At 42.9% G+C, this 16,149-nt stretch overlaps 1 protein-coding gene across 7 annotated transcripts in view; it reads right to left on the reverse strand.

Moving 5' to 3' along the window:
• The window catches only part of LOC122815888 (ankyrin repeat domain-containing protein 26-like), a 2,190,206-nt gene that overhangs the window by 1,038,482 nt on the left and 1,135,575 nt on the right, over positions 1 to 16,149 (reverse strand). For all 7 annotated transcript variants that reach the window (XM_044088730.1, XM_044088728.1, XM_044088731.1 and 4 more), the window contains one exon: positions 15,257 to 15,440. In XM_044088730.1, the coding sequence (XP_043944665.1) occupies positions 15,257 to 15,440 (184 nt within the window). The remainder of the gene's footprint in view (positions 1 to 15,256; positions 15,441 to 16,149) is intronic.

A 16,149-nucleotide genomic window follows, 5' to 3' on the forward strand; every position in this document is an offset into this window, starting at 1 on the left:
ATCAATCCAAAAATTATATTTCTAACTTGAAACTCTAAGCTAGCCTATGAAGAAAAACTTTAAAGGCAACTCTCACAACAACTAACGTGAGACAAATCAAGAACTAATTTTTTTCTTAACTCAAGGGAGAGGGAGGATTTACAAAAAGGAAACTGCAAATGTCTAAATAGAACACACACACACACACACACACACACACACACACACACACACACACACACACACACACACACACACACACTAAAGTTTTAAGGAAACTATGATGTTAATAAAAATAATTCTACCGAATTCTTGAGAGAAGGCTGATCTGGGTCTGATTCTATGACTGGCAATAAGATCAGAGGGACTTGGGTGGATGCAGGGCATTATGGGTAGAGTCGGATCCAAGTCTGTAGTAATTGGCCGAGTCGGATCTGAGATCCTATTGTGAGGAGGAATAAAGAAGACAACATCAGATCAGAATGTTTTGGTATTTAAGACATCAAAAGCAAGGAAATCCTAGCACATCCATTGGGATCAAGGTTCAAACAGTGCAAAAGACAAAAGGAAATGCAGTACAGGAGCTTGGTGCACCTTATGTCCCAAATGTGATGTCGCGATCTGTGGCAGCTTAAGTGCAGGGAAATAGAACATTCAGAATCATATTGGCCTGGGAATTTCAGAAGAGGAAATTCCAACTGTTATCCACTGCATTAGGCTTACAAAATCAGATCTTCTTGTTCCTGCTTCATGACTAAAAACTGCAGCAGCCAAATCAGAAAAAGACCGATTCAATATCAACTGATGTTGTTCTGACATGTTACTATCTACAATACTGGTAATACCCAAATAAAGAAACCAAACTCTAGAAAAGTTTATAACCTACACAATTAACACCACCAAACAGAAGACAATATTTGACACATGGATTTACAAAATGAAAATATTTACGAAGAACAAGATCTAAACAGCACAGTTTCTTGACATTTGTCACTTTGGCAGAAGAGTATTTTACCAGATTTTGACAGCTGAACTCTGAAAGTGATGCATGACAAATATTTTATTCAAGTCATTGCATTCTGAAGGCACAGACATGGCAATCTGGATCTGTTGAACCTGACTGCGAAAGTTAACAGTTCTAACAGATACTGTGCAAAGTTATTACAATCTCATTCTTTAATCCAGGAGTACTTCTTAAAGCACAAATAAAATACAGTGGGTTGGAATTCTGACATTTACTTCATTTTGCATCAACATACTTAGCTATGTAAGTCCCCAAAAGATGTAATGTTAACATACTGTAAATTATATTATTTTTTTTTTGTGATACTTCTTAACAGTCAGATTTTACTTATAATGCATGTTCATCAGAAAAACAGGAACTTGGAGATGGAGAATTCAAACAAGATGTCTTCAAAGAAGTTGTACAAGCAAAAACATTTTCTGACAAGGGTTACAAGATGCAAAGACAGAAATGAACTTAAAGCAACTACAAACAGGTTGTGTGAGAAGTAACTGAAACAGAAAATGTACAAAGGCTATAATGTTGCCAGTGAGAAACAATAACTTGCCATGTTTTACAACAGAAATGAGGAACACAGAGGATTAAACTGATGTAAAGTGTATAACAATTGATCCTTTCTTTATGATTAAATCTTCAAACCTAGAGATACAGGTTGGCAATACTGTTGCCTTTACACAAACAGAACATTTTTGATGCATAACGGTCTTTGAATGCATGATTTATAATTATTAATTATGTACTTACCGTAACTTGGTATCAGTGCTGTCTTCTTTCATTCTTCCTCAGAAATGGGTTACGGATCCATGCTTTGATCCAACTCGGCCACTGTTCTTCAGACTATGATCCAAGTCTAGAGTTCCTCCCACTAACCATAATACCCTGCACTCTAACTGACCTCTTCAGATAGAGTTTGCTGCCCACATACAACAATTAGGCAAGTGAAGGAGCATCACTTAACTCTATAGAAAAAAGGTAGAAAAATACCCACTTCTCCAAAACCAGAGGCTCAAGAGGGAACCCAGAACAACAGCTCCCAAAAAATAATTCACTCTAGGTCTTCTAGGATACCAGGAAGGGGGATGGTTGGGTGGGAAGGTGAGGAGGAATGAAAGAAGACAACACAGATACCAAGTTATGGTAAGTAAAACAAAGAGTGAGGAGGTCACACAGAAAAACCAATAATAAAAACTAAATGAAAACTCCAGCCAAGCTAGTACTTTCACTGTGTGACCTCTCAAACCTCTTCTATTAGAGGCACATGGGATATTTGCAAATGACCCTTATGAACATAAGGTGTTTCAGTTATATGGTGATTTAGAATGCCCATGACTTATTTCTCTTTAAGTCGTTTCAATGGACAATTTCAGGCCAATAAAGACAAACGCCACTAGCTGTGGATATGCATATTTCACCCTTGTTATGACCTCATCACCACAGAACAAGCAAAGTGTTTGACTAAACATAAGAAACACAGGGCTGTTCTACCCAGCTGATGTCCATTACCATTAGGGTAATTGCAAAATATCCCAATTAACAAACTAAAACAAAGAGTGAGAAGGTCACACAGAAAAAAACAATCATAAAAACTAAATGAAAACTCCAGCCAATCTAGAACTTCCACGTGACCTCTCAAACCTCCTGTATCCAAGGCACATGGGATATATGCAAATGACCCTTATGAACATCAGGTGTTTCTGCTATGTTGTCTCCTTTATTTCTCCTCATGATTGGGTAGAGTCCCGAGCTATACAACTCCTGGATGGTCTCAAGGAAGGATATACCACAGCACAGCCAAACCAAATGAAGCCCTGCTCCGGGAAATAAGATCCAATTTATGTGATACAAACGTGTGAGCCCTGGACCAAGTAGCTGCAACGTAGATATCATCCAATGAGGCTCTGGAAGAAAAAGCAGATGAGGTGGACACAGACCTGGTAGAGTGGGCTTTAGGAGGATGAGGTAGTTGCAGACCATTTTTGTCACAGATGAAGGAGATACAATCTATAATCCACTTAGCAAGAGTGACTTTTGAAACTGCCTGACCTAGATGGCTAGAAGAGAAGGAAACAAATAACTGCTCTGATTTTCAAAAGGGCTTGGTCCAGTGCAAGTAAAATCATAACTGTCTTTCTCCACTATTGGAGAAATTAGGAAAAAAGACTGGTAGTTGGGGAGTTTGATTAAGATTGGCCTCTGAAGCTACCTTGGGTATAAAGGAAGGGTTTGTGTGATGAGAAACTCTGTCATTATGGAAAATTAGGTAAAGCGGCTTAGAGGACTAGGCCTGAATTTCCAACAGTCTCTTAGCTGAGGTAACTGCAACAAGGAGAACTTTTGTGCATGAAAGAAACTAAGTTACAGTTGCCCGTTGATTCTAAGGGTTTCTGATTTAAGCTCTGCAAAACTACAGTGAGATCCCATGGTGGAGAGGGGTCCTTTACTGGAGGCCTGAGGAGGAAGACCCTTTCAAAAAGGCCTTGCAGAGTTAGGAAGCTGAAGTGGAGTTGAGAACACTGCCAGAATGAAAATTAGAAATGGCCGCTAACTGGAGTTTGATGGTGGAAAAACTAGCTCCGTCTTTGAAAAGAGATGCAAGGAAACACAGAACATCAAAAATAGGTGCCAAAAAGATCAATGTTTTCTTTGTTAGCCCAGAATACAGACGTCTTCCATTTGCTACCATAAACTTTTTTTGGTAGCTGGCTTTTGAGAAGCCAAAATAATTTCTTCTACTGAGGAAACAAGCCTGGACCTCTGAATGTTCACTGGAAGAGGAGAAACCAAGCAGTCAATTTGAGGGACTTCAGACTGGGATGGTAACCCTCTATGGGGTAAGAAAAAAGGTCCTGTTTGGGTTCCAGAATCCATGGAGGATGCTTCAGATGAGACCACAGGAAGGGGAACCAAATCTGATATGGCCAAAAGGGGGCAATGAGTGTCACCGAGGAGTCCAGATGCTTTGCTTTCTGTAGAAACTTTGACATCAGACGTAATGGAGGGTATGCATAAAGGAGACTGGTGGGCCAATCATGAACCAGAGCATCCCTCATGGACTCCCCAGAGGGGAATCAGAGTAAAATAATAGCTGCACTTATTGTTCTGGGGGGAAGCAAAATGGTCGCAGCAAGGTTAGCCCCAGTGGCTGAAAATCATGTCTACTACTGACTGATTGAGGGACCACTCGTAAGGGTCAGAATGGAACTGCTGATTTTGTCTGCCAGAATGTTGGATCTCCCAGGAATGCAAGCAGAAAGAGGTCCAAAGACATTGTCCATTCCCAAACCCTCATGGCTCTCAACACAACGGGTAAGAGTGGGTTCTGTCTTGTTTGTTGATGTACCACATGACTGACATGTTTGTCTGTGTGAATCACAATCATTCCTAGATGGAGAATGTCCTGAAAGGCTTGCAACATGAGGAGGACAGCTCTCATCTCCAAAACACTGATATGCAATCTGGTCTCTAGTCCACATGCCTTGAACCATTTTCCCCTTGTAATCCCCCCAACTAGGAAGCGTCCATGATCACCGTGGCAGAGGGGGATGGGAGAAGGAAAGGTCTGCCTAAAGTCAGGTCTTCCGACAGAAGCCACCATTGAAGATGCCTTTTGCAAAGAGGAGTCAGGTTGACAGGAACAGTCAGAGGCTGGTAGAGTACAGACCACTGAGCAGACAGAGTCCACTGAAGAACATGCATAAAATATCTTGCAAGAGGAACTAGTGGGATAGCAGCCACCATAGAATCTAGAGCTTGGAGAATTAGCCTTGCATGGGGAGAAGCTAGACTCAACACCGTTTGTACCTGATCTCTCAAAGTTAGAATGTGATGAAGGGGAGGAGCGACGGTCTGAATGAGTGTGTCCAAGATAGCTCCAATGAGCTCTAAACTCTGCACAGGGGAAGGATTTTACTTTGCCAGATTTATAGTAATCCCCAAATGGTTGGCAAGATTGAAAAAGTAATCCCTGGCCTATATTAGCTGATGCCTGGTTGGGGCAGTGAAGAGCCAGTTGTCCAGGTAAGGAAACACCAGGAAACCCTACAGTCTGAGATGGGCTGCAACTACTGCCATACATTTGGTAAGCACCCTGGGGGCTGTAGTGAGTAAAAAGGGCAAAGCTCTAAACTGGTAATGAGTGGCTCCCAGCCGGAAGGCACAGGTGACTCCTAAAACGCCTGTGTATTTTGATGTGATAGTACATGTCCTTTAAGTCCACAGAGCACATCCAATCATCCTTCTACAGCAGAGGAATAATGGACTGAATAACCAGCATTCAGAAATATATCTTTCTTTACAAACAAGTTTACCTTGCTCATGTCCAAAATGGGTCGCAGGTCCCCTGTTTTCTTTGGCATCAAAAAGAAGCGAGTAAGTTCTGAATCCTCTTTGTGCAACTGGGACCTCTTGGATGGCTCTTTTTTGCACTAAGTTTAGAATTTCTTCTACTGCAAACTCCCTCTGACTGTGTAGAACATTGGGGAGTCTCTCTGAGCTCTTTGAAGGAGAGTTGTGGAAGGGAATTGTGTAACCTCAGGATACGATCTCTAACATCCACTTGTTTTGATTTATATCATTCCAGGTGGTGGAGTGTAGAGAAAAGTAACCCCGACTGCCTCCAGAAATGAGCAGTCAGGCAGCACTTCAGGAGCGCTGAAAAGGCTTATCAGAGAAGGGCTCCCTGAAAGCCTGATTTTGCGGATCCCATCAGCGTCTCCAATTGGTACATCCTTGTCTGCCCCTGGAGGAAGAGTCCCCATGTTGATCCTGAGAAGACCCCTGGGATTTATTGAACCAGGTCTTCTTTCCACTGCTCAGATTACTAGAAAAGGTGTGTGCTGTGGAGTGGAGAACCTAATCCCAATGGCAGACAGAGTCTTCCCTTCGTGTTTTCTGCTGGTCAGGGTTTCTTTGACCGATGGAATGAAGACAGAGGATCCATCAAAGGGGGCATTGACAAAGGATGGCTTAAAGGGCTTGTGCAAAATCACAAAGCCTCATCCAGGCATGTCTGCAAATAGCAATGCCTGAGCCAGCTGCCCTAGAGGCACCTTCTGTGGAATGAGAAATTAGTCTCATGAACAAATTGGATACGGAAGGGAAGAGTAGCCAGTCACGGGGAGACCGGAGACCTTCTTAAAGTCCTCAGTGACAAGGTCTCTACCAGAGTCTCCAAAAGCTCCTTTATCAGGTCTTTCTGCAAACAGGTAAAGTGTGCCAGGTAGTTCAGCACCCTCAGTGAGAAAGTGGCCAAAGTTTAAATACGCTTCCCAAACCTGCCCATCATTCTGGACTCCTTGTTCGGAGGGTGGACAGTGGGGCTCTTCTCCGTTAGCTCCTTTTTGGTGGCTGCCACCACAACCATGGCATCCACTGAAATACCCTTACTCCAATAAGGTCTATCCTTGGGGGGAGGCAGAATTGTGTGGGGATCGGTCTGACTAAGTCTGGCTCCTTCCAGACCCGACTAGACACCAAATCCATTAACTTGTCTGCCAAGGGAACCACCCAGGATGTAGATGAGCCAGTCCTGAAGGCCTCCAAAAATATGGACTCCTCAGAGAAAGGAGGTTGGGCTAACCAACCACCTCTCTGCCGCAGAAGCTCTAAAATATCTCTGAAGGCGACATCATCTGGTGATGATCTCAGGGATCCCTCCCCTTCATCAAAGTCCGTATCCTCAGTGACTGACTCTGAAGGGGAGTCAGTGTGACTCCTTTTGCAAGTCTTCTTGCAAGGGATCGCTCTTGGCAGGTGCTTTGAAGAGGTCTTGGAAAGTACAGTTGTGTACACTTACCATAAATGTAGATGTTCGAGTATATTCACTGTTGCAGTCATCACATTTGGGTTATCTGCTTGCAGGTAGCCCTCAGTCAGCCTGATTTTCAAAGTCTTGGGTCCTGCGTTGGTTGCTGTCTCAACTTCCAAGATGTCAGGTAGTCACGGGTATAAAGCATGCAGCCAACACCATTACATCAGTTTTTCTTGCCCCAGATGTCAGGTGCCCTCAAAATGGGAAGCAATTATATACAAGGTTACACCTTCAGCAAAAAGCAAATACACCAGAAAGCTTTAAGCATAGTAAACAACAATAGAGGTATAGTCGATAGGAGTCAGGGGGCTGGAGGGAGGGTAACCAGGACTGCAACAGTGAATACACTCAAACATCTACATTTATGGTAAGTGTAAACAACTGTACTATGTTCTTTGTGTTTCACTGTTGCAGTCATCACATTTGGGTAGATTCCCAAAGCTAAGGATGGGAGGAGGCAATTAGATAGCATTAGGACCAGCTATAAGGCCCTGCAAGACTGCAGTGGCAAAGCCAGCCCTGGATTTAGAAAAAAATTGGCAAGTGGTAATGCTTGGTGAAGGTATGTACAGAGCTCCTGGTAGCAGCTTCCAGGATGTCCCTGGTAGAGACACCTCTGAGAAAGACTGTAGAGGTAGATGTAGCCCTGGTGGAATGATGTCTTATCCCCTGTGGGGAACGTATTCCATGGTGCTTATAGCAGAAATGAATGCAATGGCCTATCCACTTAGAAATGGTTTGCTTTGAAATGACCTTCCCCTCTGCCCCTGCAACAAATGCAACCAGCAGCTGTTCAGATTTCCTGAGAGGCTTAGTCCTGTCCAGGTAAAATCTAAGTTGTCTGTGCACACCCAAATAGTGCAGTATTCGTTCCCCTTTGTTCTATGGATTAGAAAAGAAGTTTGGCAAATGAATGGACTGATTAAGGGCCACACTAGAAACCACCTTGGGCATAAAGGAAGGATTGGTCCTGAGGGACACCCTATCTGCATGAAAGACGATGAAAGGCTCCACTGCCATGAGGGCATGTAATTCAGACACCCTTCTTGCTGAAGTAATGGCTAGAAGGAAGGTTGTTTTCCAAGAAAGGAATTTCAACTCTGAATTTGCAGCTGGCTCAAAGAGAGGTAAAGTGAGCTTTGCCAATACAAAGTTAAGGTCCCAGTCTGGAGTAGGGGCTCTTCTGGGTGGTCTTAAGTTTTTGGCCCCTCTGAGGAATTGCATCAGCAGTGGATAAGAGAAAAGAGGTGGCTCTGTATTGTAATGTGCTGAAATGGCCGAGGCATGAATTTTGGTGGAAGAAAAGGAAAGGCCCTTGTGAAGCATCTCAGTTAAGTATTGAAGGATTTGAGGTAAATCCCCTGAGTCTGGCTCCAGGAACAGAATATTTCCCATTTTGCAGCATAGGAATTTCTTTTACTAGGCCTCCTTGCCTTCAGAATGACATCCACCACTTGCTTACTGAGGGATGGTAATGGAGAGATCAGGTAATTAGCCAGGCTGCAAGGTTCAGGGATTGAAGCTGTGGTGCAGAATCTAGCCCTCCTGCTACGACAGCAGGGCAGGGGTCTGAGGCAGGTAATGGTTCCAGCAGTGTCACACTGCGCAAGAGGGGGTACCAGTGTTGGCGTGGCCAGTCTGGTGCAATCAGTATTGTCCTTGGTTTGTCCTGTTTGATCTTTAGTAGCACTTTGGAGAGGAGAGGCAGAGGGGGAAAGGCATAAACTGATAGGTTTTTCCAGGTGAAGGACAGGGCATCCACTTTCCAAGCTTATTTGTGGGGAGTCCTTGTGCAGAATTTGTCCAATTGGTAGTTCTGAGGGGAGGCATACAGGGCTATCTCTGGGCTCCCCCATTTGTTTCTCAACATGTTGAATATCTTTGGTTCCAGTTTCCACTCGTGTGGGTCCATGAGATTTCTGCTTAGGTCATCTACCAGTGTATTTAGCTTGCCTGGCAGGAATTGAGCTTGTAGGCACACTTGGTGCTCAAGGCTGTGTTCCACAGAGCCATGGCTAATCTGCAGAGAGGGTATGAGTGGGTTCCCCTCTGCTTGTTTATGTACCACATAACAGTGGTGTTGTCCGTCTTTACCAATAATTGTCCTGGAAGAATGTGGTCCTTGAAGGCTGTCAAAACATTCTGTACAGCTAACATTTCTTTTTGACTGATATGCAGGTGCATTTGATTTGGGTTCCATTTGCCCTGAATGCACTGCCCTGCCAAGTGAGCCCCCCATGCATAGTCTAATGCGTCTGTTGTTACGGTTTGGGCGGCAGGGGGTAGAGTGAATGGCAGTCCCTTATTTTGGTGGCAGGCCTCTGCCCACCAAAGGAACTCTATCTTTAGACAAGGTATGATAGGAATCATTGATTCTAGGTCCTGAGAATGTTGACACCATAGGCTTTTTAGATACCATTGTAATTTCCTCATATGCAGTCTTGCATATGGAATCAGTAGTATGCAAGAGGCCATGAACCCCAGGGCTTGCAGTATCTTCCTTGCAAATAGCTGGGTCTTTGTGGCCAGTAGTTTGAAGTAGGTTGTCAAATGAACTTTTTTCTCTGGCATGAGTTAGGCCATCTGGGAAGTTGTATTCAAGCTTGCTCCCAGGAATACAATTTGTTGACAGGGTACTAGATGTGACTTCTTTTCATTTATGGTGTACCCCAGAGAAGTTAGTAATTTCTTTACAAATGCCAGATGATTTATTAGTATGTCCTGGCTTTCTGCCTGAATTAAACAATCGTCCAGGTATGGGTATATTTGAATATTTCTTTGTCTGCAAAATGCAATGACTGGAGCTAGGCACTTTGTGAATACCCTGGGCACAGTAGACAAGCTAAAGGGCAATGCAGAGAACTGATAGTGCATGTAGCCTGCTCTGAAGCGTAGGTATCTTCTGCAAGATTCCCTTATTGGGATGTCCAGGTAGGCTTCCTTTAAATCCAGTGTTGCCAACCAGGCATTTCTGCCTAGCATGGGAAGCAGCTGATGAAGAGTTAGCATTTTGAATTTTGGGATTTCCAAAAAAGTGTTTAGGATAGACAGGTCCAAAATAGGGGTAGGTCTGGCCAACTATATTTAAAACCCATTTGACTTCGGTAATGAGTTCCCAATTTTTCGTATGCAGGGCAATCTTTCCCCCTAAAGGAACAGTCAGTTGAGCAGGGCTTGGAAGGTTTAAAGTTAAGTCATTGTGACAGTTTACCATAAGAGGGTGTCTTACTACTCCCAGTTTTGGAAGTGGGAGCCCCCCACTGCTTAGGTCTGTGAGTACCTTGGGACTGAAGTCTGGGTGTTCTGTTTGTTCTGGGTTTGGACTGAGAAGGTCTGGAAGAGGCAGGAAAAGACCAGTTCTTAGAATGCCAATGCCTACTAAATCTGGGAGGCTGTACTTGCAGGAAATCTTTAACAGTTTGCATAGATTTAGCTTTTTCCTCCATCTTTTTAAGTACTTCTTCTGCTTTATTGCCAAACAGGCAGACTTGGTTTAAGGGAGACTCCAGTAATTTAGCTTTAACAAGATCTGGCAAAGATTGCTACTTAAGCCAGGCATGCCTTCTAAGTACAGACCCAGTGACAGCAACCCTGCAAGATGCCTCTAATGAATCAAAACTTGTTCAGCAGAATGCATTAAATCCTGTAATTCTTTATTTTCAGCACAGTCAGGAATCAACATCATTTTCTGTTTAAGCAATCCAATAATATGTTGCTAATACTTTAACATATGAAACTGGCAGTTTAGTTGCAGAAGTGTATACCTTCTTACCCCATCTATCCAGGGCCCTGGAATCTCTATCAGAGGTGGTAGAGTTTTGAGCAGTAGTAGCCTTAATGCCATTGGGTCCCTGTGAAATGGTCTCAGGATCCGCAGTAGGATTTAAAAATGAATCGACAATGAATAGTATGGGGGTTAAATAAGGCACAAAACCGACAGTGAGGTACGTTGTGGTCTGGGCCTAGGCAAGGAATGCAGTATGAATGAAAATCATTATGAGGTATTTGCTTTCCACAAGAAATACAATTGTTAACTTTTACTGACATCGGTTTAGAGAAAGAAAAAGGATCCCTAACGAGGTACTTAGCTTAGTTGAAGACTTTGGATCTGAAACTCGAAAACAAATATTTCAGGAGTTGGCCGACCGGCACTTGCGAACTGCTTCTGCTTCGGGCACTACACGGCAAGAAAGACTGATGTAATGGCGTTGTCTGCATGCTTTATACTCCTGACTACCTGATGTCATGGAAGATGAGACAGCAACCAACGCAGGACCCAAGACTTTGATAACCAGGCTGACTGAGGGCTACCTGCAAGCAGATAACCCAAATGTGATGACTGCAACAGTGAAACACGAAGAACATCAGGAGGGGGTTCCCTGACAGGGAACAGCTTGGAGAATAGTCTGGATGGGTTGACTCAGGGAATGACAGGCTCAAGACTCTGATCCATGAGAAGTCAAAGGGACAGATCATAGTTCAAAGGGACCAGATCCCTGTGGGTAGAGAAGGCCCTTTCTACCAAGCGGAACGCTGAAGGAATCAGAGAATTCCTCCCCAACTCCACTGCAACTGTGGCTACAGAGGAAGACAGGGTCAGAATCCCTGAGCCCTGAGTCCCTGGTAGAATTGGACCCAAGCTGTCCAACTCTGAAGCGCTGAGGGGAAAAAGATGGCTCTGACAAGGTCAGAGCCGATCCTCTCCTCCCTAATCCGAGACTCACTGTGATCCGATGACAACAGAACCAAAGGAAGTCAAGGCAACGCTTGGATTGGAGGAAGGCATGCTCTGTACACTCGATCCTGGATCCCTAGGGAGGCCAAGATCCTGAGACTCCAAAGCCGAAGGTCAGATCAGAGAAGGAGACTGAATTTGTAAGGGAAGACTTGAGGAATCCATGGGAGATGCAGCCAGCAAGACCATCAACTGGATTTCAGTCTTGAGGATCTTCCTGATCATCCTGTCCACATTCCCCTCCGAAAGACTCCTAGAAGACCTGGAGGAAGCCACGGAGGAAAGTCTAGAGTGCCTGGAGGGAGTCTGCTGAATACCAGAAAACAGGAGTAGACTCAAAACCCTGCACCAGCATTGGGCCCCTCACTGTATGATCCAAAGCCTTAGGATCTGAGAAGGAGGGGGCGGCAGACTCAAGATAGCTAGAAATGAGTATGGACCCTGACAGATCCAAGGAGCATTTCTGATCCATCAGAGCTTCCCAACCTTTGCAGGAAGCTCTGAAGACAACCTCGAAGATTTGTGAAGACGCTTCTTGGAGTCTGGAGCTCCTGAAAGACTCTTAGAGGGGATTTGAGCCCTTGGAAAATAAGCAGTTAAGTGTCCCTTCAAAATAAGCTTGTTTCTGCATTCAGCAATGACTCTGGGATTAAAAGCCTTACAAACAAAGCAGACCAACCGCAAATGCTCTGCCCCTAAACAATATACACACAAAGAATGTGCATAGGAATGAAGAAACCTACATCCACATTCCGAGCACTGTTTAAAACCAGATGGTTGCTTATCAGCCATCCTGTAAGAAAGAGCAACCACATTCTTACAGAAGCAAAGAAGAAAAGGGAAAAGAGGCACAGCTATAAACGGAAGGCAAGAAAAGTTTTTTTTTTTTTGTTTTTTTTTAAACTAAGTGAAGGAAAGGGAGCTCACTGGAACTAAACAAATAGTGCAAGAAAAATACCCAACCTTAGAGAAAAAAGGGTGAGAAAGTAGCTACACTACACTCACACACTGCTAGGCAGGGATGAAGATAATCAAGATGGAAGTGAGAAAGAAAGGCTACTTATCTGGTGAAGAAAGACCTAAAAAACACCAAAAATTTGCTCAAGACTGTAGACCATGTCTGAAACAACTGGCAGCAAACTCAATCTGAAGAGGTCGGTTAGAGTACAGGGTATTATGGGTAGTGGGAAGAGCTCGAGGCATGGAACATAGTCTTAAGAATAGTGGCCGAGTCAGATCCGAGCATGGATCTGTAACCCGTTTGGGAGGAGGAATGAAGGAGACAACATCAGATCTAAACTTATAGCCATTTTCCCCATTTGGACAAAATTCTACGAGAGCTAGCAGTTATAGGTCGGCTAAAATGTAAATCAAGGCTGCTTCTCATAGCAAACAACAGCTTAAACATTTATTTATTTTTTTAAGTCAGTTGTCAACTAGGTGAGTGAAGTAATCAACATGAAATCTTTTCAGTAATGACCCAGCATGACTCAGGCCAAAAGGGGCAAGGGGAAATATCACATATATAATCTAATAATGAAAATAGTGTGTCTCATTGTGATGCCCTCGCACTGGTCCAGTAATCAAGGAGCCTCAATCCTACCACTAACACCAATGAGGGGCATGCACATTGGGGGGATAACAAGTACACACACACAGTAAAGTACAATTTCCCTTAAGAGCACATAGAGATAGCAGTCAGTCTGGGGCTGGTTTCTCCCTTTCTTTCCAGATCCCCAATAAGACTCCCCACTGGCACAGTTATAGGGTCCAGATCTCAGCCTAGTGGTCAAGCTAACCAGCACCCTCTCTGTCCAACCAGTGCTTCATGTCCCTGCCTAAGTAGCTGACACACACACACTTTAAGATATGATTTATATACAAACACACAGACACTCTTGGGGAAGGCTGGCAAAGGTTCTCCAGCTATGCTCCCTTTCTGCCCAGGCTATAAGGTAGTACCGACTGCCACCAACCACTATCAGCTACTATAAGGCCCTTCTCAAACGGTGGCCAATTTCACTGTGTAATGTTACTGTTATCCAAATAGTTAAGTGTGACTGAGCAGTAAGACTGTTGGAGTGGCTTGGACAGTATCACCAAATACATGCAAGTACTCTCTATGAGCTTACATTATCTCTACACATGGCTGCCACAGTTGAAAGGTTTAAAAATATTTAATAATAAATAATAAAAACGCAAGGCAAATCTCATCAATTCAACACAGTGCTAATCAAGACTTCAGAAATCACAGGAACTTTAAAACAATATTGTAGGATAGTCTGACATAAATATAGAAAACAGCTAGACTAATCTGGCTAAATTCCTAACCAACTCTAAGAGAAAGTATGTCCTAAATAACTTTACTAAGAAGGCAAAGTGCTGGTGAGTTGTTCTCAGTTTCAGACAAAATCCAAAATGCTCAAATCTTTCACTCTGGGATAGTCTTAAATTGATTACTGCTGAGTCATTTCACATTACATCATTTCTGACACCTCTGCTGGAGTTTCCCAGGTTCAAAGAACTCAAAATTTAACATTTGTAATCTTGCACTTGCCAGGAAACCACAGCAATAAGGGACACTTTACATAAACAACCTAGTAATTAATTCTTGTCCTAAAATAATAGAAAGAATTTCTTAGTCCAGACATCCCGTCTCCAAGCTTGAGATCAAACAGTCACAAAAATGCTTCACTTATCAGCTTTCTTCCAACAGGGCGCATTGTGGTTACATTTTTGAAGCTCAAAACATATAACAGTTTTCTTACATTTAGTTTTCTTATATTTGTAAAAACACGGCTGTGGATCATATTAATATTTACAATGACATAGAATTATCTGCAAAATTCTATCTAGCTATGCTGGCAGCCTTCACACTCATACTAAACAGCAGCTTTTTTAAATTCCAGGTAAGTGAAATGGCAATCATGGAAGATTTTCATTCACAACTCAAGGCACAAGGGTAGATACAATAATTACATATACAGTAGGTATAATCATCCATTCATTCTCTGATCACTGGCTTAATTAAGGTTGCACTGGAGCTGGAGCCAGAGCCTAGCCTGGCACTAATGGGCACAATGTACAGAACTCATTCTGAGCTGGGTGTCAACCACTTCAGGCTGCATGTGCATGTGTGCATGAGCACACGCACACACATATATGTATATTTATATATTAACATGAAATACACTGAAATACGCAAGTGTAGAAATGTGACACAGTGGAACAAAATTTAGCACTGCTGCCTCATACTTCTGTGTTATCTGGTTTGGTTCTCAGTTGGAGTTCCTTCTATGAGGATTCTGCATGCCACCTTACATCCAGAATTCTACTACATCTCAAGAGGTGTACAGAAGATAAATTGAAAATCTTTGGTATCAGCTCTAGGTATGTGTTTGTGTATGTGCATAAATATAAATATATATGATTTGGACAATGCAATGGCTCATTGGTTAACGTCTCTTCCTCACAGCTCCAGGTCTGGAGTTCAGTCTTGACATAGTCACTGTCAGTGTGGATTTTGCATGTTTACTCTGTGTTTCTGTGGGTTTCCCCCTATCTATTCCAGCTTCTTCTCACCTCCCAAACACATACAGCTTTATTAGCTATTTCATATTTTCCATATACATTGTACTTAACCTTGCCCTTGTGAACTGGGTCATGATTGAAAAGAATTAGTGATGACCAGATAAGAATTTTCACTAACCTGTTTCATACTGCTTACTAAAGTTCTCATCTCCATCTCCAAGTTTCGCACGTTTCTCTCCAGCTGTTGATGTGCTTCCAGCTCCATAGAATACTGCTCATCTTTTCTCTGCAGCTGCTCCTGACATTTCTCATACAGCAACATTGTATTCTTATGTTTTTCTTCTTCTTGTTTCAACTTAAAACTAAGGAGCACAGAAACAAGAAAATGTTACTCTCCAAAACTGCCCTCCCCCTGGTTGAAGCCTACAAATTAAGAGACCCATTATGATACTGTGAACATGTGACAGTATCTGCATTTCTGTTTATTGTGTAACACAACCAATCCAAAAAACTATTGCAAGCTGATATACTTGAAACAGGTCCATTTACACGAGCAACTAAAAGGACATAAGGCATCCATTTAGAAACCTATGAACGCAACTTAGTTAAAAAGATAGTTATACTTTGCAGAATACTGGCCATCATCTATTTTTATGCCTATAAAGAGAGCTGTCATAGGCAGCAGTTGCTGTCACTTTGTTTTACTCTGTTGTTTTTGAAACTTCAGATGAGCTTTTTATTTTTTTTTTCTCTGCCTATCCTGACAACCAATTGGGCCTTCTTTTGCCTTATCCTACCACCTTCCATCCATTGTGGAGATGAAAACTATCCAACAGAAGGCTATCACCTTGAAGGAGTATTCTTCTGTGCTACACCCCATTCACAATATCATTGGGTACACTATCAGAAAAAAAGCTTGCGAGGTTGTGCTCAGTGATGTATTTGTGTTCTCCCTACACACAGAAAAACACACACACACACACACACACACACACACACACACTGAATTCCTACCTGCACCGTAGACTTGCTGCTTCTTGGGCTGAACCACACATTAGCAGTCACCCCATT

This window comes from Protopterus annectens, chromosome 11.part0, assembly GCF_019279795.1.
Source record: "Protopterus annectens isolate FY-2018-M chromosome 11.part0, PAN1.0, whole genome shotgun sequence".
Taxonomy (NCBI): Eukaryota; Metazoa; Chordata; order Ceratodontiformes; family Protopteridae; genus Protopterus; species Protopterus annectens.